We start from the raw sequence: 25,888 nt of genomic DNA, 5'->3' as shown, positions 1-25,888 counted from the left end.
GCTCCCCAACTTACGAACTAGATACGTTCCGAACGGTCCTTCGTCAGGTGAATTTGTTCGTAAGTTGCTTCAGTGCTATATTTTGTATTGAATGTATGTTTGAGGCTTATATGAGTATGTTTAAAGGTTGTGTCCATAATGTGTACAATCACTTCAAATGACTTCTACTGAGCGTATTTTACAAAGAGTCCACGTCAGATAGCTATATTTTACGTTTTAAAACTTGCGCTGAATATTCAGGAAGTCTTGTTTTCGAGTTGATGACGATGCCTGACGTGACGTCACGTCAGGAACGCCACTGACCGAGAAAGCGACACGCAATGCATTCTGGGTACTTTGTTTGGTCTGAAAACTTCGTGTTGATCCGTGTTGATGGCGAAATTAGAAGGAAAACACATAAATTACGCGATGATGAATCATTGTGTGTTGCACCAAGACTACCATTTAATACTAGCTGACACAAATTCCCAGCAGACAAATCAGCCCATTTCCAACAGAGCTTGGGCGCCATTTTGTGCATTTTCTGGGATGCAACATTGGAGTCCAGACGGTACATGTACAACTAGAGAGAGTACTACATATATTACTCCAAAATTTTGTTTGTAACTCGAATGTTCGTAAGTAGAGGTGCGTCAGTAATATGAGATGTTGTGATTATGCAGCAGAGGAGGAAAACAAGCTTTAAAAATGTTTGTTTTGTTCCGCCTTTTTATTATACTTCGGGCAACCGAGCGACAAATAAACTGAAGTGTAAAATAAAAGGAACATGTGAGCAGGATAAAATGCTGCATTGGGTATAATGGAAAAGAAATCATGCGTAATGAACGCAGGAGCTGCATTCAAGGAAAGCATTGCATATATAAACAACAATGCTTTATAATGTCGGTGACTTGCCGCAGCGCTGCGATGGCTCTTGAGTGTCAAATGAGTTCCACCGAAAGGAATATGAATGAGCACAACAATACGGTGAGGAAAGTGCATCTGCAAATTGGATCGAAAAGACTCATAACAACGACGGGTGGTTCTCACCATTGCTTTATTTTAATTGTGAGGGTCACGTTTTGTTTGCTTTTCTTTGAAAAAAGGAAGGCATCTGCATCTCAACCCTACGAACTGAATATCTTCTCGCACAGGCATGAACACTTGAAACTAACTTATGGTGTGCGATGCATGAATGCCATACAGTCACGGTGATCTATTTTAAGAAGTGTGGGCAGGTTGCACGCATTTTATATTCAGGCCCAGGTTTTTTCTGTCCTGCTTTTTGCATCTGATTTGTTCATCATTTTCCCCTCAGAGACAAAGAACAGAATATCAAATCTTACATTGTACAGTGATACCTCGGTTTACGAAACCCTTGGCTTACGAAGTTTTCGATTTACGAACGTTACATTTATGAAAATTTTACCTTGGCATACGAACTATTTTTCGGGATACACACGAAGCTCCCACAATGAGTGATATGTCGTTCGCGAACGAGCCCGTTCTCCTAACAAGAAAATGGTGGCCGACTTCTCTTTTTTCTTTCTACTCCCTGGTGCTTTCTACTATCTTTGTGACTGCTTTATTTTCTGGATAGGATAGCTTTCCATGTTAAGCGCTTTGTTACAACTTCAGCAGTTGTTAAAGCGCTAAATGAATCAATATGTATTGTAGTGTTTTGATGTGTGTGTGCCTTGGCCACCAGGGAGAAGCATTTTACTTATAGAAACAGACAAAGAAGTGTTTCTCAAGTAACTCAGAATACTTCTGGGAAATGCGTTGTTTTTCACAAAGGATAGAGAATATCTGCTCCTGAATGATGTTTTATTTATTTATTGATGTATTTATTTTTGTCTGTCAACATGTGTGGCTGCACCATTTGTGTTTAAATGCCTGTTTCTAAAAAAAAGCATCATACTTTGACGGCAATTAGGTCATCTATGTAATTTTGGGTTAGGAAGATGTTTTTTTATTTAATCTGCATTTGTTGTTTTGTTCATCGGTCCAGAGAATTTCATAATTTCTGCCACGACTCAATCAGATAACAAACTGAACCATGTTAAAACCGTGCATTTAAACCTTAAGTATTTCAGTTGTTATAATAATAATAATAATAATAATAATAATAATAATAATAATAATAATAATAATAATAATAATAATACAGCATTCTGATAGACTTTCGAAAAATGACTTGTCTATCAAATGTCTGGAGAGGTCTTGCATTACCATTAGCAAGGACGATTAAGAGGCTGGTCCATTACCTTAAAAGGGGAGTGGGATTATGTTACCGTTTGCTGAAAGGAGAGTAGAGCATTCTTCAATTCTTGTTTTTTTTTTGTTCATTCAAGCATTGCAAGAAGCATTGAGGAAGACACGGTGGCGAGTTTTGCCATTGTGATCATTTATTTTCCCCCCATTTGAACAACAAAAAAGAGCTTACAGAACTGTCCTTTGTTTTGTCCCCCCCAAATTCAGGATAGCATGATTTGTTTTTAGGCTACCAGGCTCTTGGTTTCACGCCCTGGTGCTTTCTACTATCTTTGTGACTGCTTTATTACCTGTATATAATATTTATTTATAGTTGTATATGATAGTTGTCCATGTTAAGCACTTTGTCACAGCTTCAACTGTTGTTAAAGCACTATATAAATCAAATTGTGTATTGTATTGTATTGTATTTTGCCAAATCATTTGCTCAAAACTTGCAAGTAGGATTCAGTGTGGAATATTTCCTTGAGCAATTAACTCAACCGCCAGTCGCTACCGCGTCTGCGTCATCAGAAAGTGGAAGTAAAAAGCTTCACAGGTGTAAGACCATTTGCCATTTTTGTATGATGGTTAGAGCTAATTTATTTTATTGATATTCCCTTTGCAGGAAATTGGCTTTGCTGCAGCAGGTGCACTTATAGTCAAATGCAAAATAAGCCATAAAAACAACAATAAAAGCGAGGAGGGAAAAAATGAAACAAATAAAATGATATGAGACACAGAGAGCATTTTAATGGAGGTATATATAAGATCCAATGGGCCTTTCACAAAGGCAAGACAGCATTTCAGTATTTCATTGGAGGCTAACGTTTTTTCTTTTTTTTTATGATGACCTGAAACATCTTCAAGTAAAGTGTAGGAGTAAGTTAATGTGATTATAGAACTACCTTCTACCACGGGTTCAGAGATACGATCTGACACAATAATTTGGGCGGGATGCATGTGAGGTCTGGGTGCCAGGTGCTTTAGCTTATCAATGTTTTTTTTTTTTTTTCAGCCAAGCCCTTAAAGTACAACCGACGCCTCCGGACAAGTTGTGTCCATAATTTGTAAAATGGCTTCAAATCACTTCGACTGAGCGTATTTTACAAAGATCCCACCGCATATCGCTATATTTTACGTTTTAAGACTCGCGCTGAATATTCAGGAAGTCTTGCTTTTGAGTTGGTGACGAGTCCTGACGTCACGTCACGTTTGGAACGCCCCGAACCGAGAAAGCGACACACAATGCATTTTGGGTACTTTGGTCTGCAAACTTCGTGTTTATCTGTGTTGGTGGTGACATAAGAAGGAAAACACATAAATAACGCGATGCTGAATCGTGTGTTGCACCAAGACTACTATTTGATTCTAGTTGACACAAATTCCCAGCAGAGAAATCAGCCCATTTCCAACGGAGCGTAGGCGCCATCTTGTGCATTTTCTGGGACACTACATTGGAGTCCTGATGGCTCAAAATGATACGGAAGGACTTCTTTAATCGATTGCAAACATTTATGCTTTCTTCTTCAGAACAATTTGAATCATATTCATAACTGGATGAGTAACAAGAAAGCATCTTCTCCGAATCTGAAACCATTGTTTTGATTCTAGAGAAAAACAAGACGTCCTGCCGTGACGTCACGAACAAAGGGGCGGGACCTTCTGAAACTCGCAATTTCCGGGGTCATTTTGAAGTAGTTTTGGGACAATTTAACTCATTTTTATTGGTTTTGCATTTGACTAAAACTATCGGCCTGTGTGTTTTGAGTATTTTAGATGCTATAAAACATTTTTCTGATGTCAGTTAGGAAACAAAAAAATGGTGTCTGTTGTTTAATTGAAGCCCTCTATGTGCGTCGGTGGGGCCTATTGCCATTTTCTTACACGAATGTCGTCCCTTTTCAAGTGAATAGCAGATGTCGTCCGTCAGGCTTCGGGGCTGAACGATTCATCATCTCGCTGAGTCAAATTTAATAGAGCGTGAACGAAGTGGGCTTCAAATGTCATAAGTCAGACGTCAAATTCAGACTTAATATTCACGCCGTAAATTTCAAGATGAATTGTTCACAGTTTTAGGTGTTTAATTTGAGTTTTTTAACCACTTACCCAACCCCCATTATTAAATTCGGTTTATACATCATTTCTAACTGCCCGATATTTTATCATTCGAACACCGTAAGAGCCCGACAGGTCATTATGGGTAGTTAATCGACTTGTAAAAAAAATATTGTCTTTTCAAACCCTTTACGCAGATGTGAACATGTGCACTTGCATCTGATACAAAAGCCATCTTAACTCATTCACTGCCATACGATGTGCAAAAATGTGTCCAGTCCAGTGCCAGGGTTTTTGTCATTTTCACTCAAATTGCAGGACCCACAAAATATTGAATATTAGAACGACATAAACATTCAATTCAGCGTAAGAAACTTTACTTTTTTCTTTCATCAAAAAAATAGTTGATTCCTAAGTTATATAGTTCTGGAGTTATCTGAGCTTGAAATGGGGGTGAATGTACAAAATACAATACATACGGTATTTGTTTATATAGTGGTTTAACAACAGCTGAAGCTGTCACTACGCGTGACCATGGACAAAAACATTGGCAGAGGTCTGACCATCGCATTACCGGCACACCAAACCAAAACAAATTCGGTTATGGCGCTCCACATCACTCTTTTTAATTCCAGAATAAATTTGTGAATGGCAGCGAGTGAGTTAAAAACCGATGTGGGATGAAGTGTAGTTGTACGCTGTCGCAATCGTAAAATATATGTGATAATATACGATGTTGAGTTTATAACTCGATGAGTGTGTACATCAAAATGAAATTTTATTCATGTAGGGCTTGTCAGAGATGAAAAAAATGTCATAAAGCAACACCAACCCCAAAATATTTTTTCATTCCATTTTTTTTTTTGTTTTGTATGATTGTTAACCAAAACGCATCTCGTCTTTTCGTCAGCAAGTCACACCCCCTCCCACCCCTCCATCCACCATCTCTGCATCAAACATTGAGCCGTGATGCAAATTACCACCAGCGCGCGCAGCCTATCGCTCATTGCCTCGTCTGTTGTGCACTCAGTAGGCCGAGAGCACAAAGGCAGAAAGGACGGAACGTTTTTTGAGTGGGTAGTCAATGCAATGTGGCGCAGAAACACATCCATAATGTTACAGCCGGTGCGCATATAACCACCAAGACGTATCCGCCGAGGGTATTTTGAGGGAATTATTCAGAGCGTGACGGCTCCTGCAAAAAAAAAAAAAAAGCAGATGGATCAATCACCAGATGAGGCTTCTGACCTGAGTGATATGGAAAGCCTGTGCATTGGCTCACAATTGGATCGGGATGCTTTGGATGTATAGGAGTACGCTTCATGTCCCCGTGTGGGCCATTATATACGGTATTTACCTCGCGCGAGCTTTAAGACGAACGACGCTTTGATCGCCATTTGTTCGGTTTATTCAGTTACAAGGGACATTTGGGATGAGACAATGCGGCGTGTAAAAGATGTTAGTTGTATCACATCTCATTATTCATGTACGGGAATACAGCAAATGTCATCCATATGTCTTCAGGCAGTAGGCGGGGGACACCCTGAACCGGTTGCCAGCCAATCGCAGGGCGCACAGAGACTATCCTCGCTCACACTCGAGATTTAGTGTTCCGTTCACCTGCCATGCATGTTCTTAGAATGTGGGAGGAAACCGGAATACCCGGAGAAAACCTACGCGGGCACGTTGAGAACATGCAAACCAGTGGCGTGCCGTGGATTTCATCTCTAGGCCTTCAGTAGTGCTATGTCTGAATCAATCCAGACTGAAAAAAGGGTGGTGTGATTTATTACAAATCCACTAGTAGGGGACCATTAGCCAATAAATAACTGACCGACCTTTCTTAACAATGTCCATTGTTTATTGATAAGTCCGTCTTGAAAATGGCTTTAACGGTAAATCTGGAACAAAATCCATTTCTTCTCCTACTTCAGTCATTGTGGGTTGACAAAACTGTTAAATCAACACAACAATATATTTGCCTCTGCAGCTCGATACAGATAGTATGCTAGCTCTGGCCAGTATGCCCTTATCACTCGCGACTAGTGATACTAGTCAACCATAGTTAGCGAAAACTTTGCCGTTGCTCGGCGCCTTCAAGAAGGCATTGGTACCCCGTTTGGGTTGCCAACTCGCAAACACATTTGATGCGACTGGGCCTGCAGAACTGATTGTGAAGTCATCCATGTACATGTCTGACCCTTTGAACAAATGATGGCTGAAATGCCATTGGGTAAATGCTTGAATATGAAAACAAACATCTGGAAGCAGCGCAACAGGGGAAAAGCAATGAAAAGAAACTGAAAGACAATTTGGAAATATTTCATAAGAATTCATGGAGAAAATATAATTAACATCAGTCCCTGATTCGGATATTTTAGGCCAGCAGATAAGGCTTTGCGGGCCTTTACGGTCCGCCACTGATGCAAACTATACACAAGAAAGCCACATCCGGAATCAAACCCTGCACTTATGCACCATGAGGCGGACATGCCTCCACCGTGTCGCCACAATTAAATGTATTTGCCCATTAAATTTGCATATTAAGGACACATCATTAAAACGCTGTTATTTCACAGCAGGCCAGGTTTGCTGAATGATTCACTCAGAGACATTCTCAGAAATAACAACACATTTACTTGATGGTGTTAAAAGCACTCTTGAGGCCCTACTATTTGTACACTCGAAATTACAAAGCAAGTTGTCATAACATGGCCTTAATTTGCTTCGTTTCGGATATGACTACAGTCGCTGCAAATTACATTTGATTAGATGAGCCTTAATTTGGCTCACAGTGGAGTAATTTACATTTAATAGCAGCAAAAACAAAACACGGGAGCTGCTGTAAAGGCAGCCACTCTCGCGGCGCCATCTCAAAGTCAAAAACAAAAGAAAACAAATTATCTGACACAACAAAAAAGAAAATACCGTATTTTAACCAGAATTAAGTTTGTGATTTTTTTTTAAAGGACAACCGACACCATTTTTGTTTTGTTTCCTAACTGACATCAGAAAAACGTTTTATAGCATCTAAAATACCCAAAACATGCAGGCTGATATTTTTAGTCAAATGCAAAACACCAATAAAAATGAGTTAAAGTGTCCGGAAACTCCTTCAAAATGAGTTTCTAAAAGGTCCCGCCCCCTTGTTTGTGACGTCACGCTAGCACATCTTGCCTCGCCCTAGAATCAAAACAATGGCTTCAGATTCGGAGAACTTGAGAATTTGTTTCAACTCGTATCAAAAAGTAGTATTGGTGCAACACACAACGATTCACCATCGCGTTATTTATGTAGTTTTGCTTCTAATTTCGCCATCAACATGAAGTTTTCAGACCAAACAAAGTACCCAAAATGCATTGTGTGTCGCTTTCTCGGTCAGGGGTATTCCAGACGTGACATCAGGTCGGGCATCGTCATCAACTCGAAAACAAGACTTCCTGAATATTCAGCGCGAGTCTTAAAACTTAAAATCTAGCTATGTGCCGTGGAATCGTTGTAAAATATGCTCAGTAGAAGTCATTTGAAGTGATTTTACAAATTATGGACGCAACTTGTCCGGGGGCGTTGGTTGTCCTTTAAATTTGTGTTTTGTTTTGTTGTTTTTTTTTTTTTTTTTTTTTTTTTTTTTTTATAGCAGCTATGGTGTTTTTTTATGTAAATATATTTTCGACACACTTTTTTTCTTTCTTTTTTTTGTGAAATATATAAAGTGCTTTTCAAGTACAAGACAAAAAAGAAAAAGTCACAAAGTATCAATTCTCAAATGGCCTTTTGACTTTAGCCCCGGCAATACAATACAGAAATGTTTTTCTTTCCATTTTTCATTCTTTGTCACTTTTTATTAACGATACATCCGGGATCAACTCAAGCTCACCTACGGTCCTCAATATCGGTCCGTGTTCATTGTGTTCATTGTCTTTTCATGTATTGTGAAGAAATACAGGCAAGTTATGTGGTTAACAATCCTTGTAAAAGCGAACGAAATAAACAAATACAGAGCCGGTTCTTTTCTTAAGACTGTTGTTGAAGCATACGTGTCATGTGGCCTTGAGAGATGAGAAGGGCCCTTCTGTGGGATTGGGAGGGGGTGGAGGGGGGCTGTTAGAGAGCGCAGAGATGTATCATGCAAAAGGATCCTGATTTTTATCCTAACAGTCTAAACAAGACCTGTTTTGCATCGACTTTTTGATGCATGTTTTCCTCCAGATGGACGGTTGATAAGGGGAGACGTCATAATCGCTTTGAATGTCGAATCACGATTTACCATCTCGATTTGCCACTTTTAAAACTAGCATAAGTGAAGCCATCCATCCTTTGGCAAGACCACTTAGCCCGCGCGTACGTTAGCATTTCTTCCAATGCGTCGTGGGAATTGGTCGTCATTTATGGTGGAGTTGCTGTGACAATATGCAATAAGTTAGCCGGGATATGCTTTTGAATTGTGAGATTGATATTTGCTGCTTAGCATTCGATGCAAATGAGTCGCAGTCTCACTGGATTTAGGACTTCAGTCAGCAAAAAGTGTAAATATGTATCCTCAGCGAATCAAGTCAAACAAGACGCCTGGAATTGAACGGTTTTAAATACTCTTTTTTTAGAAGGAACACACAGATACTTTGTAGGAGTGTCAATTTGTTGCACACCACCCACGTCGGTTACATTGATTGATAATTTTGAGCAATGGTGTCAAAGTCAAGGCCCGGGGACCAAATCTGGCCCGCCACATAGTTTTATTCGGCCCGCGTAAGCTAAATCAAACTTGTGAAATTCCATGATGCTAGCTAAAGTCCAAACCAAAATGTCAAATTGTCCCATGTAAACCACAATAACAATCATTATGTTTTACTTTAAATTTGAAAAGTAGTCATTAACTCATTCACTGCCATTCACTTATTTCTTCTCTATGGACGCATCTGTGAATGGCTGAAAACGAGCCATCTTTTCCACTAACCAACTATGTTCGGAAATTGAAAATATGTGGTAGAGCGCCATTCCCGAATTTGGCTGGGTTTTGTCTTTTCTTGCTTGGGTGCTGATAAAGCACTGGCCAGACCTCTGGCAATATTTTCCCTTCCACAAGGTAGCAGCATTTGCCTTGTTTCCATGTTAGCGCTTTGCTGTTGTTAAAGCGCTATATAAACCAATATGGATTGCATTGCATTTAGGACAGCCGCCTCATTTCAAGATCAGATTACTCCAGACCCATATAGTTTAGGAATTAACTTGAGTCTAAGGTTTCTTACACTGCATTGAATGTGGATGTAGTCCTAAAACTCAATATTCTGGAATCCTGGAATTCGAATGACAATGACAAAAACCCTGGCACTGGAGTGGACGCGTTTTTGCATGTCTGGCAGTGAATGAGTTAATTCGTTATACGCTCTGGATGTAATATGTGGAGGGGATGAAACATTCTAATGGCTTCCCAAAATTCATAATTACAATGTGGCCCTCGGCAAAAAATGAGATTGACACCCTTGGTTTAGAGCCTTAAAAAATGTTTGCAACTTCAGAGGTTCCATTTTGCCTTATTTAAGCAACAAAGCGCCCATATTTTGTGGACTTTTTTTTATGAACGAATTGAATCTAAATATTTCAACTCATTCAGTTACTTGTTATTATAATATGAAGATATGAAAACGGAATGTGACTATTTTACCGCTCCGAATTGAACCGACGCGAAGCTCAAGTGTTTCGCCCTCGCCGTACTGAGTAATTACGTACATGCCCCAACAGGAGTGCAAGATTGCGTGAATAATTCAAAGAGTCTGAAGTGAAGAAAAGTCAAAAGTGATTTCACTGAATAGAAAGGAGGGCAGAGTGAGGCCAGATGCAGATTACATTCAGTCCAAGAAAGAACGCAATCGAGCTCACTTACTGCGTGCGACTCCGTCATGTAACCAATGTCACAGACTCACAGTTGACTGCAAATCCGTGATATTAATTAAGATTAGCGTGGGTATGAAAAAAAAAAACACACAGTGTGAGAACCTGGCCTTTAATTAAATTCAAAGTCAGCACAAAGTAATATTCAAGTCTTTGGAGGTCTTTGACTATCAGACAGCAGTTAGCCGCTATCAATAAGGAACCTTTGTAGCAACCGGCCATTACACATCGCTGAAGACTACTTCAATCTTTCATGGTATGAATTGAGGCCTCAATTAGTTCTCAAGCATTCCTCTGCATGTCTCTTTATTGATTTACTTTCGGAAAAAAATAGCCATCTGACTGATGTAAATGCTCGTTTTAAGAGCTAACAAGCATTTCTTTCCGTACTTATCGATTGTTTTCGGTTGTGTGGAACGCGGCTTGCGCATTCCCACGGCCACGTCGAGGACATCCGTGTCACTTTGTGTTTTCCGCCAGCTACTCAGGTTTTAGCTCTCGCAAAAAGTGCATCACTCATCCGCCACCCGGCCCAACCCCACTGCATCATCATCCTGAGAAATCACTCGCTCTGCTGTGAAGTCTTCCTCATTGAACTTTTTAGGTCTTTTCAGTTAGTATATACATTTCGGCTTCTGGATCCATCTTCTAAGAATATAATATCTTCTTCTTTTCCTTTCGGCTTTTCCCTTCAAGGGGTCGCCACAGCAAATCAGTGTCCTCCATCTTTAGAGGTTTGATCCGCATGTTTGTTTTGGCCAAGCTTTTACGTCGGATGCCCTTCCTGACACAACCCTCTGTATTTATCCGGGCTTGGGACCAGCACACGAAGACATGTGTCCCTTTGTGGCTACAGAACAAGCAACTCGCTCAGTAAAAGGCTCCCAAACACAAAATGGTCATCGGCAAAGCAACATTCAAAAAAGCAAAAACTATACTCACCATTTGAACATCTTTTCTATTTCCTTTCTCATCATTTTATTTTTCTTGGACTTCCTGTCATGTCACATCCTACTCGCCTTTACATGACTTCACATCCTAACATGAATTTAAAAAAACACAAAATGACTTTATGAACTCGAGGGGGAGGTAGGAAGGGAGGAAAGGGGGTAGGGAGGGAGGTAGAGAGATATCATGCTCGAGAGAAAGACAGAGTGCGAGCGAGTTAGCAAGAGGGCTAATTATCATGCTACATAGAAAGAGAGACAGAGAGACGGAGAGAGAAAGCTAGTTAGCGAGAGTGCTAATTCAAAGTCAAAGTCAGCTTTATTGTCACATATGCTAATATGCATGACATACAGCACAGATGAAATTACTGTCCTCTCTGACCCAGCGTGCAAGGCACTTATAATGACTTTAACAAACATAATAAACACGAAAACACCAATTTAATAATAATAATTTAATAATTATCATGCTAAAGTGAGAGTCAGAGAGAGACGTAGCTAGTTAGCGAGAGGGCTAATTATCATGCTATAGAGAGAGAAAGATCGAGAGAGAGAGGGGGGTACTAGCTAGTTAGCGAGAGGACTAATTTTCATGCGAGAGAGAAAGAGCGAGAGAAAGAGAGAGAGAGCACTAGCTAGTTAGCAAGAGGGCTAATTATCATGCTAGAGAGAGAGAGTACTAGCTAGTTCGTGAGAGGGCTAATACAATTCTAGAGAGACAGAGCACTCGCTAATTAGCAAGAGGGCTAATTATCATGCTAGAGAGAGAGAGAGAGAGAGAGAGAGAGAGAGAGAGAGAGAGAGAGAGAGAGAGAGAGAGAGAGAGAGAGAGAGAGAGAGAGAGAGAGAGAGACAGAGAGAGAATGATTATAAGGGCATGCAGATCCACAAGGTTGTGCAAAATAGTAAAGAGGCACTGTACAGTTATATTTGGGTTACTGTTTAAAGCGTTAATGGCTAAGGGGAAGAAGCCGTTTAAATGTCTGTTGGATTTGGTGCGGATGGCGCCTGACTGAGGGGAGTCCATGGAAACGGTGGTGGGCAGGGTTTGGAGGGTCCAGTAGGATTTTCCACGACATTTTCATGATTCTTGAAGTGTGCAAGTGTAAAAGATTGAATTTATGATCCCACTCATATATATTGCCATATATATATTTTTTTTTTTTGTTGCTTGTGAGTTTGTGAAATGCTATATGGCAAAGCGCCCGCTGGAGCCCACCCCTGCTGCTGCAAGAATAACACTGTGTCCAAACAGCATGTGCGGAAATATCAATCAATAAATAAAAAGTGTCTTTGTTTACACATCTCTCTCTCTTCCTCCCATAGCGGGAACGACGTACATCTTCGGGAAAGGAGGTGCCCTAATCACGTTCACTTGGGCGCCCAACGAGCGGCCGAGTACCCGAGCCGACCGGCTCGCCGTGGGCTTCAGCAGCCTGCAGAAAGACGCCATCTTGGTGCGTGTGGAGAGCACGCACGGGCTCGGAGACTATCTTCAGCTGCACATAGTAAGTGCTCGAATAGGATTTTTTTTTGCCGCGAGGTTGTGTAATATCTCGCTTTGGGATTAGTTATGTTGAAAATTAAAACATTTGCGGTTATAATGGCAAGTTTTCTTGGATAAATATTTCTTCTCTATGGACGCATCTGTGAGTGGCTGAAAACGAGCCATCTTTTCCACCAACCAAATGACATTTAATAATTCAGTGCCGTGTCTCAGCTGAAACCATCATTAAAATAGATTTTAGCTTCTGTCAACAAGACGTGATGGGATTAATGAAAGGGCAAAATTCCGACGTTATAGAATGCACAAAACTAAATTCTAATAGTCTGCATTTTCTCATCTTTTGCCATGGAGTTAAAATGTCAAGGCAAACAATATTGCCAAGTAAATCAAGACAATCAAACATCATTCATTCTACAAATAAATGCATGAAATAAATACAAATCACACATCATTTGACATCAACAATTAAAAAAAATGGAGTGAGGAAGTGATGAGTTGCCGTAAACGCGTTTAAATCCACATTAAAAAAACAAATCATTCAAAATAGCTCAATCCAGTCATGGATGTTGAACAATCGCAAATGGACCTCATGCGAGGATGCAACATATTTCACATTTCCAACGGAAACGTCAGAGGATGTCATCTGACTCCTCAACAGCCCCCTACGGGATGACCACCTTTCTCATGCTATCTCAAAAGCAAAGCCGAGACACCCCATTGCCGTGTCACTTTTGCCCGTTTGTATCTGTGATCTTTTTCCTTTCAGCCACTACCTGCAGCTTGTGGACACAGTGAGGGTGGCACAGCTTTGATTTGCCACAGCAACAGGACTACCCCATAGTCCCGTAGCTACAGGACTACCGCATAGTCCTGTGGCTACAGGACGACCCCATAGTCTTGTGGCTACAGGACGACCCCATAGTCCTGTAGCCCATAGTCTACCCCATAGTGTCCTGTAGGCACAGGACTACCCCACAGTCATATAGCTCCTATAGGACTCCTGAGAGATCTAGTTTAGTACCCACTCTAAGCTCCTAGGACCCTCCACGACCCTGCTGTTGGTCTAAAGCTGATCGACTGTTCCGTCGACAGAACAAATACCACAATGCACCTCCAGAATACAAGATTTAACTTCCCTACAGAACCTCCTTTCCAGAATGTTTGAATAGACCTTTTCAAGGGGGATGAGTAGTATGATCTAACGGGCATTGACTCTGATGTCTCCACAAGGTCGCAGAAGTGTGTCAGCAAATACTTCCTTCCACCATCAAGAGCACTGACTGCCCTATCCAATTGGTTTTTGGGGATAAAAATATTGATAGGACTTTCCCAAGTCCCAGTTTTCTGGTCGCCAGCCAGTTTAGTATATTTTGCCACAGGCTCTGCGGTCTACTCGGCCAAATCAAAGCTGTGCCACCCTCACAGATAATCCCCACACTGGAACGAAATCCAAATTGCTCTGATGCTCATGGTCCAGGGTTCGGTACCCCATACTCCTCCAGCTCCAATAAGAATTCCTGAGAGACCTAGTTTAGCACCCACTCCAAGATCCTGTGACCCTCCAGGATGCTGCTGTCAGTCTAAAGCTGATCGACAGTTCCGTCGACAGAACAAAAACCACAATGCACCTCAAGAATACAAGCTTTAACTTCCCTCTAGAACCTCCTTCCCAGAATGTTTGAATAGACCTTTTCAAGGGGAATGAGTAGTGTGATCTAACAGGCATTGTCCCTGATGTCCCCACAAGGTCGCAGAAGTGTGTCAGTAAAGATAACCTTGCACCATCCAGAGCGCTGAGTGCCCTATCCATTTGGTTTTTGGGGATTAAAATATTCACTGGACTCCCCCAAGTCCAAGTTTTCTGACTCCTCGTCTTCAGTTTAGTGTACTTTGCCAGTCTACTCTGTCACAGGTAATATTCTTTTGTTTGTGCTGTATCCGCAATTGTTTAGTATTTTGCGATCAAAGCCCATCCATCATGGCTAATGGCAAGCATAAGGCAAGCGATGACAGCGCAAGAGCTGAGAAGCGGGAAAGCAGCCTCAGTGGGAAAAGAAAGGTTGCCATAATTAACAAATCAGATTGTGCTGAAAAGATGGCAAACCGTGGCCACTTTTGTACAACGTGAATCAATCTCCCGCCAGAATAATTGAGAGGCTCCAGACGGCTACTTTGTTTGGCAAGCGACGTAAAGAAAATGCGTCCATGTTTGGAGACGACAACCTGGAACATAGACATCGCTTTCCTTTCCCTCCTCCTATTCCTGCACCACCACCCAAGCAGGTTCCTTCCCTCCTCCACATTTGTACATCAATCAGTCAACGTTAGTTTCCAGCGGGTGAAGCAACATGCTAATTTGAAGCATGTGTCAGTTATTGGCGAGGCGGCCAGCACTCGGTGAAAGAAAAAAAAATAAGCAAGCGATTTCCCAGCGGGTTTATGGAAATAATCGAGAAAGGAAGCCTTGAATGGAAAAAATGGCACAAATACACACACAGTTCAAGATATGAATAGGAAGCACGAGTATTTCACGTGATGTGATGAATCCGATCAGTGTGCAGTGGTCGCATTGGCTGTTGATTTTTTTTTTTTTCCAGATCCTCTTTTGGAAGAGGTCTGTTTGGTTCTCACCATGTTTTCCGGTGCATTAGGCGCACCGGAGTATAAGGTACATCCTCAATGAATGGTGTATTTTCAAACTTTTGACATGTATAAGGCGCACCGGACTACACGGCGCACCCCTAGTGAATGGTGTAGTTCCAAACTTTTTTTCGTGTATAAGGCACACCGGACTATAAGGCGTACCTTCAATGAATGGTGGCTTTTCAAACTTTCTCCATATATAAGGCGCACCGGAGTATAAGGCGCACCCTCAATGAATAGTGTATTTTCAAACTTCCATGTATAAGATGCACAGGACTCAAAGGCGCACACCCAATGAATGGTGTATTTACAAACTTTTTTCATCTATAAGCAGCACCGGCTATAAGGCGCACCCTTGATGAATGGTGGATTTTCAAACCTTTTCCATGTATACGGCGCACCGTACTATCAGGCGCACCTTCCATGAATGATGGATTTTCAAAGTTTCTCCATGTACAGTATAAGGCGCACCGGACTATTAGTCGTACCCCCAATGAATGGTGGCTTTTCAAACTTTCTCCATATATAAGGTGCATGAATGAAAAAAATATTTCCAAATATAATATATAAATATATAAACGTTTTATTATATATAAATGTATAAACGTTTTCCAAATATAAGGCGCACCACATTATAAGACGCTACAGTAGCGACTGTGGTTACGCAATACTTCTTCTACAGGGGGAGTCGAGTCAATGGCTGCTGACAGTAGTTGCGAGCCCTTTTGTGGCTTAATATTACTTCACATATAAGGAACACCTGCGTATAAGGTCATCTTTTGAAGAAAATGAAGGCTTTTGAGTGCGCCTTATATACTTGAAAATACGTTATGTCTCATGTTGCGCAAGTAATGCAAAATTCAAATTCCCGATTCTGGATTTTTGTGCACGCCACACCATACATAAACAAACTGCTTGCATAACCCTTTTAAAACAGCACAAAAAAATTAAACAAACTAACACGGGTGCTACAGTGATATCAGTCTAAAGCGCTATCACTGCGAAAACAACCACATATAACCACAACAAAACAATGTGGTGATTAAAATATAGTGATTGTTGACGAAACAAGCGACACCTCAGCAGCTGTCATCAAGTGTGTCTGTTCTGGAGGGAAATCAGCCTTTTTAGTATGTAGCCGCAGGACAGATGTGGCGTGATGAAAACCAAAGGAGAGAGCTGTCAAACGTCTGAGAGTGGTGTAATAATTAAAATCGCAGCTGCTTAATGTAGCTTTTTTTCCATCCAGTGCATATTTTAATCTTGGATGCTGTTTTTCACACTTTCATAGTTTCCTGTTTTTATGCCACCAGTTTGTGTTCACCACAATCCATTCCGCTAATTGTTTCTGATAGTCCGAAAATAGTTCTGAACTTATTTCCCGGAGAAGACGGAAAAGCAATTTTAACTCATTCACTGCCATTCACGAATTTATTCGGTAATTGAAAATATGACGTAGAGCGGCATTCCCGAATGTTTTCGGGTAATGTTTTTTTCATGCTTGGGTGCCGATAAAGCGCTGGCCATGGCCTCTGGCAATGTTTTACAAGAGGGCAGCATTTCCCCTTTTTCCATGATAGTGCGTTGTTCCAGCGTCAGCTGTTGTTAAAGCGCTATATAATAAACCAGTATGTATGTATTGCATTGTATTTTGGACAGCCGCCCTCATTTCAAGCTCATATAACTGCATACCCATCTAATTTAGGAATTATCATTAAATACCATTGCAATTGAATGCAATTGAAAATATGACGTGGGGTGCCATTCCCGAATTTTTTTGGGTTTTGATTTTTCGAGCGCAAGGGTGCCGATAAAGCGCTGGTCAGACCTCTAGCAGTGTTTGTTCCCTTCCACGACGGGGCAGCATTTCCCTTTTGTACAGCCACCCACATTTCAAGCTCATAAACTCCAGACCCATATAATTTAGGAATGAACTCTTTTTTTTCTGATGAAAGCAGACAGTTTAAGGTTTCGTATGGTGCATTGAATGTTTATTGAATGTAGTCCTAAAAGTAAATATTGTAGGTCCTGAAATTCAAGTGATAATGACAAAAACCCTGGCATTGGAATACATTTTTGTATATCGTCTGGCAGTGAATGAGTTAAGATGTAAATATTATACCGTAAACGACATCGACTGTGTTTCTCTATTTTGCAAGCATATGACATATTTTTTCCCCTGAGATTAAATCTTGTCTCCACAGCTACATGCAATGCTTACAGCTTGTGTCTTTTTTTTTTCATCCCTCCCCGTTCTTGTTGCTGCCAAGTCACTGCGCTCAAACACTTTGACATATTGACACATTATTAAATGCTCAGACAGCGAAAGTGGTTCACGGAGTGTAAGGTTCCTTGAGCAGAGCACTCAGATACACATCTCACATACATCCATAGCGTCATCTCCCTCGTCGCTGGAGACGCTTTGGCCAAAGTGACTCAATTCAAGGAGAGAAATACTTGAAAATGGGGGGGAAGTGAAACGGATGATATGCAATTTGGTTTCTCTCGACTAAGCAGCAGTGTTTTAGAACTTTCAAAATGGACGTTAAATCTGAGAATGTTGGTATTTCTTCGCCATTTACCCGTCCATCCATTTTCAACGGTGCTTATCACATCAGATCATGACGGAGTGGGGACCGTCCCCATACTGGTCACACACAAGTGTGTATCGCTACACCGTCAGCGACACATTTCTTGTCTGTGATCTAAAATGCTTCTGGCTGGGTTTTAATGAAAGTGAGAAATATATATATATATTTTTTGCATGAACTGAGTCAATATCGGGGCATGTGAATATGATAGCTTGTCTGTATTTAGGACAATTCAAGGTTATTACAATGAAGAAAAAGTAATGAAACAATGAAATTGTTTTAGTGGAAAAAAAAATTTTAAAAATTAAAGTAACTCAAACTACAAAAAACTATTCTGTTGGATATCTCAACTTTTATTTTTTTTTTTAAAGCATATAATGTGAAAGAGAGAGAAAACCCCAATTGTGTTGTTTCATAATGCAATCATTTTTTTTTATTCCTCATTAAGCAATGTGTCCTTCCCTGACTCTTGCATTAAAGGAAGGAGGTGATCCTCAAGGGATCTTCTTCCAATTAAATAACTTTGGTCCATTTATTTATTTATTTTTAATGAAGTTAAGCCTTTTCACTGTCAGCAGGTGCTGCAGTGGCCAGTTTATCATATTGGATATGATTGGATAGGATTAGCCTTGATTAGTCTCGCAGTGGTGATGAAAAGTGATGAAAGTAAGAGAAAAGGAAAGGAAGAAGTAGAAAAACAAAATAGAGGAGCTACTGTAAAGGTGCCATCTTGAAGTCAAAATAACAAAAAAAAAAAAGAAAAAATGAAAAAAGATGAAATAAGAAATCTAACAAAACAACACAAAAGTCATAGACAGTCATTCAATCTTGAGCACTCTCTGCACCCTCTTATTGTATGAAGCAGTTCTAGATGAAAGAAGAGAGGATCAAAGTGTCCTTTTCACCAGTGGATCAGAGACATCATCGTGAAATGTGCACGTCAGCTACAAGCTAAATTTTGAACGCAACCACGGAGCTGTAGCATCCATTGACGAAAAGAGATTGTGAAGCCATGTAAATCCGCTTCAATTCCAAGCCGCGATAGTTCAGTTAAGACTACCTTAATCACTGTGGAGTGACTGAAATGTCCGTGTGGAATTTTGTGAAGTAAATTTCATTCATTTTTGGCAAATTAGCTTTCTTCAGTCACAGTTGGGATAAAAAGAAACACTAAGTTGCTTTTATTTACCAAGCCTCCCTTGTCTGCCGCATGAGACGATGATACATTGAAAATGAAGCAATATTTTTCTGTTCCGTTGGGATTTCAAGAGATCAAACCTCGGTGAACGGCACCCACCATTGATGCAGATTCACATTTGGCTTTGAATAGGAACAAAGAAAAAGGGTTACCAGCCTTCAAAAAGCCTTTTTCATTCTTGAAAAAAAGTATTCCTGTCAGTTAAATCGTCCGCACTGTGGACCTTACCTCATATCGACACCAACCCAATATGCTTGCTGCAGGCAAGGTGATGGAAGTTGAGTGCATTTTAGAAACAAACCGTTTCATGTCAAACCTCCTGTAGGCTCGTTCCGAGTCGATTCTTGAAGAGAAAGAAGAGCAAATGAATGTCAGTGACAAAAACCTCTCTTTGAGTCGCCTCGGATAAGAGTGCGGTCGTTTTTGCTTTGCTAGCACTTGAAAGGTCCATTGGGCGCTTGTTTTCTAATCTCACTGAGTCAAGCGAAAAAGTAAAAAAAAAAGCCTTGGGCAATCTACTCTCACATAGGAGATGTTATTATGGGGTAGATTTAATGGACAACCGACGTCTTCGGACGAGTTGTGTCCATCATTTCTAAAATGGCTTCAAATGATTTGTACTGAGGGTATTTTACAAAGATTTCACAGCATATAGCTATATTTTACGTTTTAAGACTTGCGCTGAAATTTCCGTAAGTCTTGTTTTTGAGTTGGTGACGAGTCCTCACGTTACGTCACTGAAGGAACGCCCCTGACTAAAAAAGGACACAATATAGCAGTTCTTCCATCACGTCAATGCATTTTGCTGTACTTTGTTTAGTCTGAAAACTTCGTGTAGCACCAAAAAGAGGCAGAAGATGGCGACAAAGCTCCGTGTAAGGAATTAATCAGCCCGTTTCCACAGGCTGATTAATTCCTTGACAACTATATTTGTTTTATTTTAGGACATGGTACCATACGACATGCTACTTAATCCGCCCCCACCTATTTTAACTCTTTTAATGCCATTCCCGAATTTATTTGGGAATTGAAAATATGACGTGGAGCGCCATTCCCGAATTTGGTTTTTATTGCGAGGAGGTGCTGATAAAGCACTGGTCAGACCTCTGGAAATGTTTTTCCCTCCCACAAGGGGGCAGCATTTGCCTTATGTCCATGTTAGTGCTTTGCTTCAGCTTCAACTGTTGTTAAAGCTCTATAAATCAATGTGTATTGTATTGTATTCTATTTTTACAGCCGCCCCCATGTCAGGTGTAAAAGTCAAGGCCAGGGGGCCAAATCTGGCCCTCCGCATCATTTTATTCGGCCCGCGTACGCTAAATCAAACTTGTGATATTCCTTGATGCTTGCTAATGTCCTAGCTAAAGTTCCGAATTGTCCCATGTAAAACACAATAGCAGTCATTATTTTTTACTTCAAATTTGAAACTAGCTATTCATTAACTCATTCACTGCCATTCACGGAATTTATTCGGGAATTGAAAATATATGGTAGAGCGCCATTCCCGAATTTGTCGGAGTTTTGTTTTTTTCTTGCTTGGGTGCCGATAAAGCGCTGGCCAGACCTTTGGCAATGTTTACCCTTCCACAGGCCGCAGCATGTCCCTTTTTTACGTGTTCCAGCTTCAGCTGTTGTTAAAGCACTATATAAATCAATTTGTATGTATTAAATTGTATTTTGTACCGTCACCCCCATTTCAAGCTCAGATAACTCCAGGCCCATATAACTTAGATATTAACTATTTTTTTCTAATGAAAGAAGAGCAACAATGGTTTCTAACGCTTTATTGAATGTTTATGTAGTCCTAAAACTTTTTTGTGGGTCCTGGAATTTGAATGACAATAAAAAAAACCCTGGCATTGGAGTGTACGCATTTTGCACATCTGGCAGTGAATGAGTTAAACAGGCGATCTGAGTCGGAAATTACCCCGTTGCAGGCCACTAATTGCGGCCGACTCACATCATGCGAACTGCTATTTCGCCTTGAGGCTGATGTTGGGCAAATCAATGCTGTTCCAGCTAAACTAAGATCAGCTGTCAACTATTCCGGGTCAGTGAAGCAATCTCGTTTTTCTTCGTCTTCGCACATGGTTATGCGAGGAGAGAAGTTTGAATGGACAAGTTATTGTTTTTGCGACTGTGATTTTATCGTTATATGGTAGTTTTGCAAACTCGTTCACAATTAGAAAAAAAGCAACACACACTTGTAATTATCCGTACATTAGTTGTTAATTCCTAGTTGTTTTCTTTGCATGGTATTGTTTCGCTTTTGTGATGATAATGTAGGAATATAGTAGCTCATTATTCCCCAGCGATGGCCATGCGGGGGTTTTAGATTGACTCGAACACAAAATTAGTAAGTCGATTCGATACACATAGTAAGTTCATATTTCATTGCGTATGCGTGGCGTGAGCATTCAAATTGGACTTTTCATGTCTTCCCGTGAGGGCTCGACAAACTGATATCAAACAAAATGTCGCCAGAGTAATAACTATATTGACTGTACGGGCAATTTTTTGAAGTAACTAATTAACATTTCAATCTTGTTTATCGTTATAGGCAAAATAGTCTTGATGGCAAAGATAAAAGCCAAATTATGAACCAAAGAAAATGGGGAACAATAAATAAATAAATAAATAAATAAATGAACAAGTGAGTGAATGCATAGGTACATAAAAACATGAATAATAAAAAATAACTCATAAATAATAAATAATACAGTAAAGTCTCGTTATATCGATATCGGATATATCGATAGTCCCGGTTATATCGATACTATTTCTATGCACGCACGGAGAAAATTACATGCAAACAGGGTCGGATATATCGATAGTCCCGGTTATATCGATATTTTTTCGGACTCCCTTGAATATCGATATAACGAGACTTTACTGTAAATAATAAATAGTAAATAGTACAAAGTAAATAGTAAATAGTAAAACATAAATAAATGAGTGAATAAATATAAAAACATATAAATACATGAATACATAAATAAATAAATAATTAAATGCATAAATAAATAAATGCATGAATAAATAAATACATAAATAAATAAATAAATAAATAAGTGAGTGAATACATAGATAAATAAAAACATAAATAAATAAATAAATACATCAATACATAAATAAATGAACTCTTGATTTTGATTTTTTTAGGGAAGTGATAGCATCTATTCTTTCCATTGAGCACATTTCAAAAATATTTAACTCATTCACTACCATTCCCGAATTTGTTCGGGTTTTGTTGTTTCATGCTTGGGTGCCGAAAAAGCGCTGGCCATGGCCTCTGGCAATGTTTTTTTCTTTTCCACAAGGGGACAGCATTTCCTTTTTTCCCATTTTAGCGCTTTGTTCCAGCTTCAGCTGCTGTTCAAGCGCTATATAAACCAATATGTAAGGATTGCATTATATTTTGGACAACCGCCCTCATTTGAAGCTCATATAACCCCAGGCCCATATGATTTAGGAATTAACTCTTTTTTTTTCCTGATGAAAGAAGAAAGTCTAAGGTTTCTTACGCTGCATTGGATATATACGTAGTCCTAAAACTCACCATTCTGTGGGTCCTCCAATTTGAGTGACAATGACGAAAACCCTGGCACTGGAGTGGACACATTTGTGCAAATCATCTGGCAGTGAATGAGTTAATCTTACTTCCTGATGTTAATGTCAGATAACGGCGGCCTCTCAGACTGCATCTCTCTCTCTCTCTCTCTCTCTCTCTCTCTCTCTCTCTCTCTCTCTCTCTCTCTCTCTCTCTCTCTCTCTGCCTCGCATTAAGTGTCCTTCGACTAAACTTGGCATTTGACGCTTTAAATATCCACTGCGGCCTGTTGGAGGTTTCTGAAAAACATTTTACACTTTTCAACGTCACACCAACCCCATCAGCATGAATAATTGTTTCCCATCCGAAAGGATTCCAGAAGGATTTTACATATGATTAGAGGACGGGCAAAGCTTTAAGACAGCTTTTACATCACACCACAACCCCGGTAGGAGCGGCAGCCACCTTGGAGGCAAGAAGAGTCATATTTCTGTCGACATATTCAGCCAGTCATTCAATTTTCCAAAGTGTGAGGGAGGGGGGAGATGATCTAATATGGCACAAATCACCGAATAAGCTTGGGAGGAAGCGAGAGGACGTGATAGCAAAGCTGCACATCCCAAAATATGAAGCAGTATGCGGTGTTTTAAGCTATGTATACCTTGTCTTTCAAGCAAATATTGTCGTCTTCACGTGCTACCGAGGACAAGCGCATTTTGTTTTCAAAGCAACGCTACACCCACCCAATTTGTCTGCACTTCCTCTGTCTCGTTTGACGATGCCATACTGCAGCCGGCGTCGAAAGAAAGCCCCGCAGCCGCTGCATATCTTATCCCACCCTGCCTTGTGAGACAAAAGGCATATGCGGGATTCGACTTCCTGATTGTAATGATTATTAATCACGTGCGCGACATGCGACTGACATTCTTATTATCGTCACGTCACCACCGCCTGTCAGAGATTCACTCTCATGAAACGTTAGCGAACCACTGCATTGTTTTATGTGCAACAAAATATACCCCCTTTGAATTTTTGTTATATACAACCCCAAGGTGCGAAATGATATAGCATCTCTGTATGTGTCAGACGAATATTTTCCGCACCACTGCAATCATCTCCATATTTTTCATCGAATCCCAACCATGATGAAGAAATTAGCATATTTGTAAAATGATGTTTGGTTTTTGTTTGTATGCAGCTCCTGTATGACTAATTAGGGCATATTTTGCAACCGGTTCCTCGTTTGTTTATTAGCGTGCAGTTTCTCGCACTGCTATCAATTGTTTGACCTTGCATGGCAGTCAAGGGGTGCACCAGACACAGACACGCAGACCGTTTGCTACCAGTGCCCCCCAAAGGATATCTTGGGAAGCAGCTTTGACCTTTGCGGAAGGTTGACGGTAGCAGACAGAGGAAAGAAAACAGAGGTTGGGGGCCGGAGGGGGGTTGTGGGGGGTAGTTGATCAAGCAAAGCAAGAACAGCAGGATTGTGTCAGCAGCGATCCACGTCAGGCAACCTCAGCTAGCGGCCGTGAGGAAGTGATGCTGAACCCTAAAGAAAGAGTTTAACATACCGGCCGTGTCACAAATGATTCGTTTTTTTCCGCCCCTAACTTGGGTTTGGTTTCAAGATCCCTCGTCGCAGCCAAAGCCATTTTTTTTTTACAATTCATTCATATAAGGAGGGGCAAGTTATGTCAGTACTGTTTTAGCCACGCCCATGACAAATCAAGCAAAAAATAAATAAAATGTATTAGTATTTATTTAGTGCCTTTCAAAACTCTCAAGGACACCTGTCACAATAAAAAATAGATACATAAATAGATAGTACATATATACACACGCATAAATAAATAAATAAATAAATACGTGAGAATACATTTTATTCATATGTGCCTTTAAAACCCCTCAAGGGCACTAGTTATAATAAAAATAGATAAATAAATACATACACAAATAAATACATACACAAATAAATATACATACATACATACATACATACATACATACATACATATGTGATAATACATTTTATTCACAAGTGCCTTTCAAAACCCAAGGACAATAGTCACAATAAAGTAAATAAATAAATAAATGTTCTTATTCCATGACAGTAAAATGTCCTTCAGAATTTTGAAAGGTGCTGAGAAATAAAATGTATTATTATTGTAAATAGATCAATAAATACATCAATAGATAAATAGTACATACATACACACCAAAATAAATACTATCTGAATAATAATTAAGAAATAACAATAAATAAATAAATATAAATAAATGACATATTTTCCAGTGTATAAGGTGCATCAGAGTATAAGGCGCACCCCCAAAGAACGGTGTATTTTCACAACTTTTTCCATATATAAAGTAGACCGGAGTATGAGGCGCACCTTCAATGAATGAAAAAAAGTTACTTCACAAATAAGGCGCACTGCCATATAAGGCGCAGGATCATCTTTTGAAGAAAATGAAGGCTTTTGGGTCTGCTTTATACACCGGAAAATACGGTAAATAAATGGTAAAAAACAGTTCATGCCAGAACCGCACAATTCAGTCCTACCTAGTTCACACACGCAGCCCACGTTGATCATTTCAACTCCTTGCACAGCGGCGGTCTGGTTATTCACGTTATGTCACCCGCAGAGCCAAGGCAAAATCGGCGTCATCTTCAACGTGGGGACGGATGACATCACCATCGACGAACCGGCCGTCATGGTGAACGACGGCAAGTACCACGTCGTACGCTTCACACGCAGCGGTGGCAATGCCACGCTCCAGGTGGACAACTATCCGGTCATTGAGCGCTACCCTCCAGGTAAGACGAACGACAGCCGCTGCCCGGTAAACCGAGGCCAGTCCGTTGCATGTTTGCCTCCAGATCACTCAGCGAATGATTGCAGGTTGGAAGTCGGTTCTCGCACTCGTGCATCATTCCATTAACTTGACACCCATGCACGTCCGTAGTGGACCTTTCGAGTCGAAATGGACAATCTCGCCATCGGACACTGATACACTCGCCATAAGCTGTCCGCCTAAGTACATCACGCCGTTAAACGGCTTTCATCAGAACCTGTCATTGCCGCAATCCGCCGCCGCTGATAAGCAAACGCGCTCGCGAGCCGCACATTCAAAGGCTCTATTTTCTCCTCGCCCCATCTTCTAAAAACCCTTTTGGTGGAAGATGACTCGTGCGCAAGCTCAAGTTGCGCGTTTGGCAGCATAAACTACCTAATGAGGCGCAGCAAACGCCGTCGACGTCGGCTGTCTTTT

The 25,888-nt window shown here is 40.5% G+C and overlaps 1 protein-coding gene across 11 annotated transcripts in view; it reads left to right on the top strand.

The window, feature by feature from the left end:
• The window catches only part of LOC148886521 (neurexin-2-like), a 162,500-nt gene that overhangs the window by 120,776 nt on the left and 15,836 nt on the right, over positions 1-25,888 (top strand). For all 11 annotated transcript variants that reach the window (XM_089016455.1, XM_089016452.1, XM_089016449.1 and 8 more), the window contains 2 exons: positions 12,453-12,634; positions 25,262-25,433. In XM_089016455.1, the coding sequence (XP_088872581.1) occupies positions 12,453-12,634; positions 25,262-25,433 (354 nt within the window). The remainder of the gene's footprint in view (positions 1-12,452; positions 12,635-25,261; positions 25,434-25,888) is intronic.

This window comes from Hippocampus bargibanti, linkage group LG16, assembly GCF_051943395.1.
Source record: "Hippocampus bargibanti isolate YZ-2025 linkage group LG16, ASM5194339v1, whole genome shotgun sequence".
Taxonomy (NCBI): domain Eukaryota; kingdom Metazoa; phylum Chordata; class Actinopteri; order Syngnathiformes; family Syngnathidae; genus Hippocampus; species Hippocampus bargibanti.
Note: the sequence above shows the minus strand (reverse complement) of the source record. Positions and strands in the feature narration are given on the sequence as shown.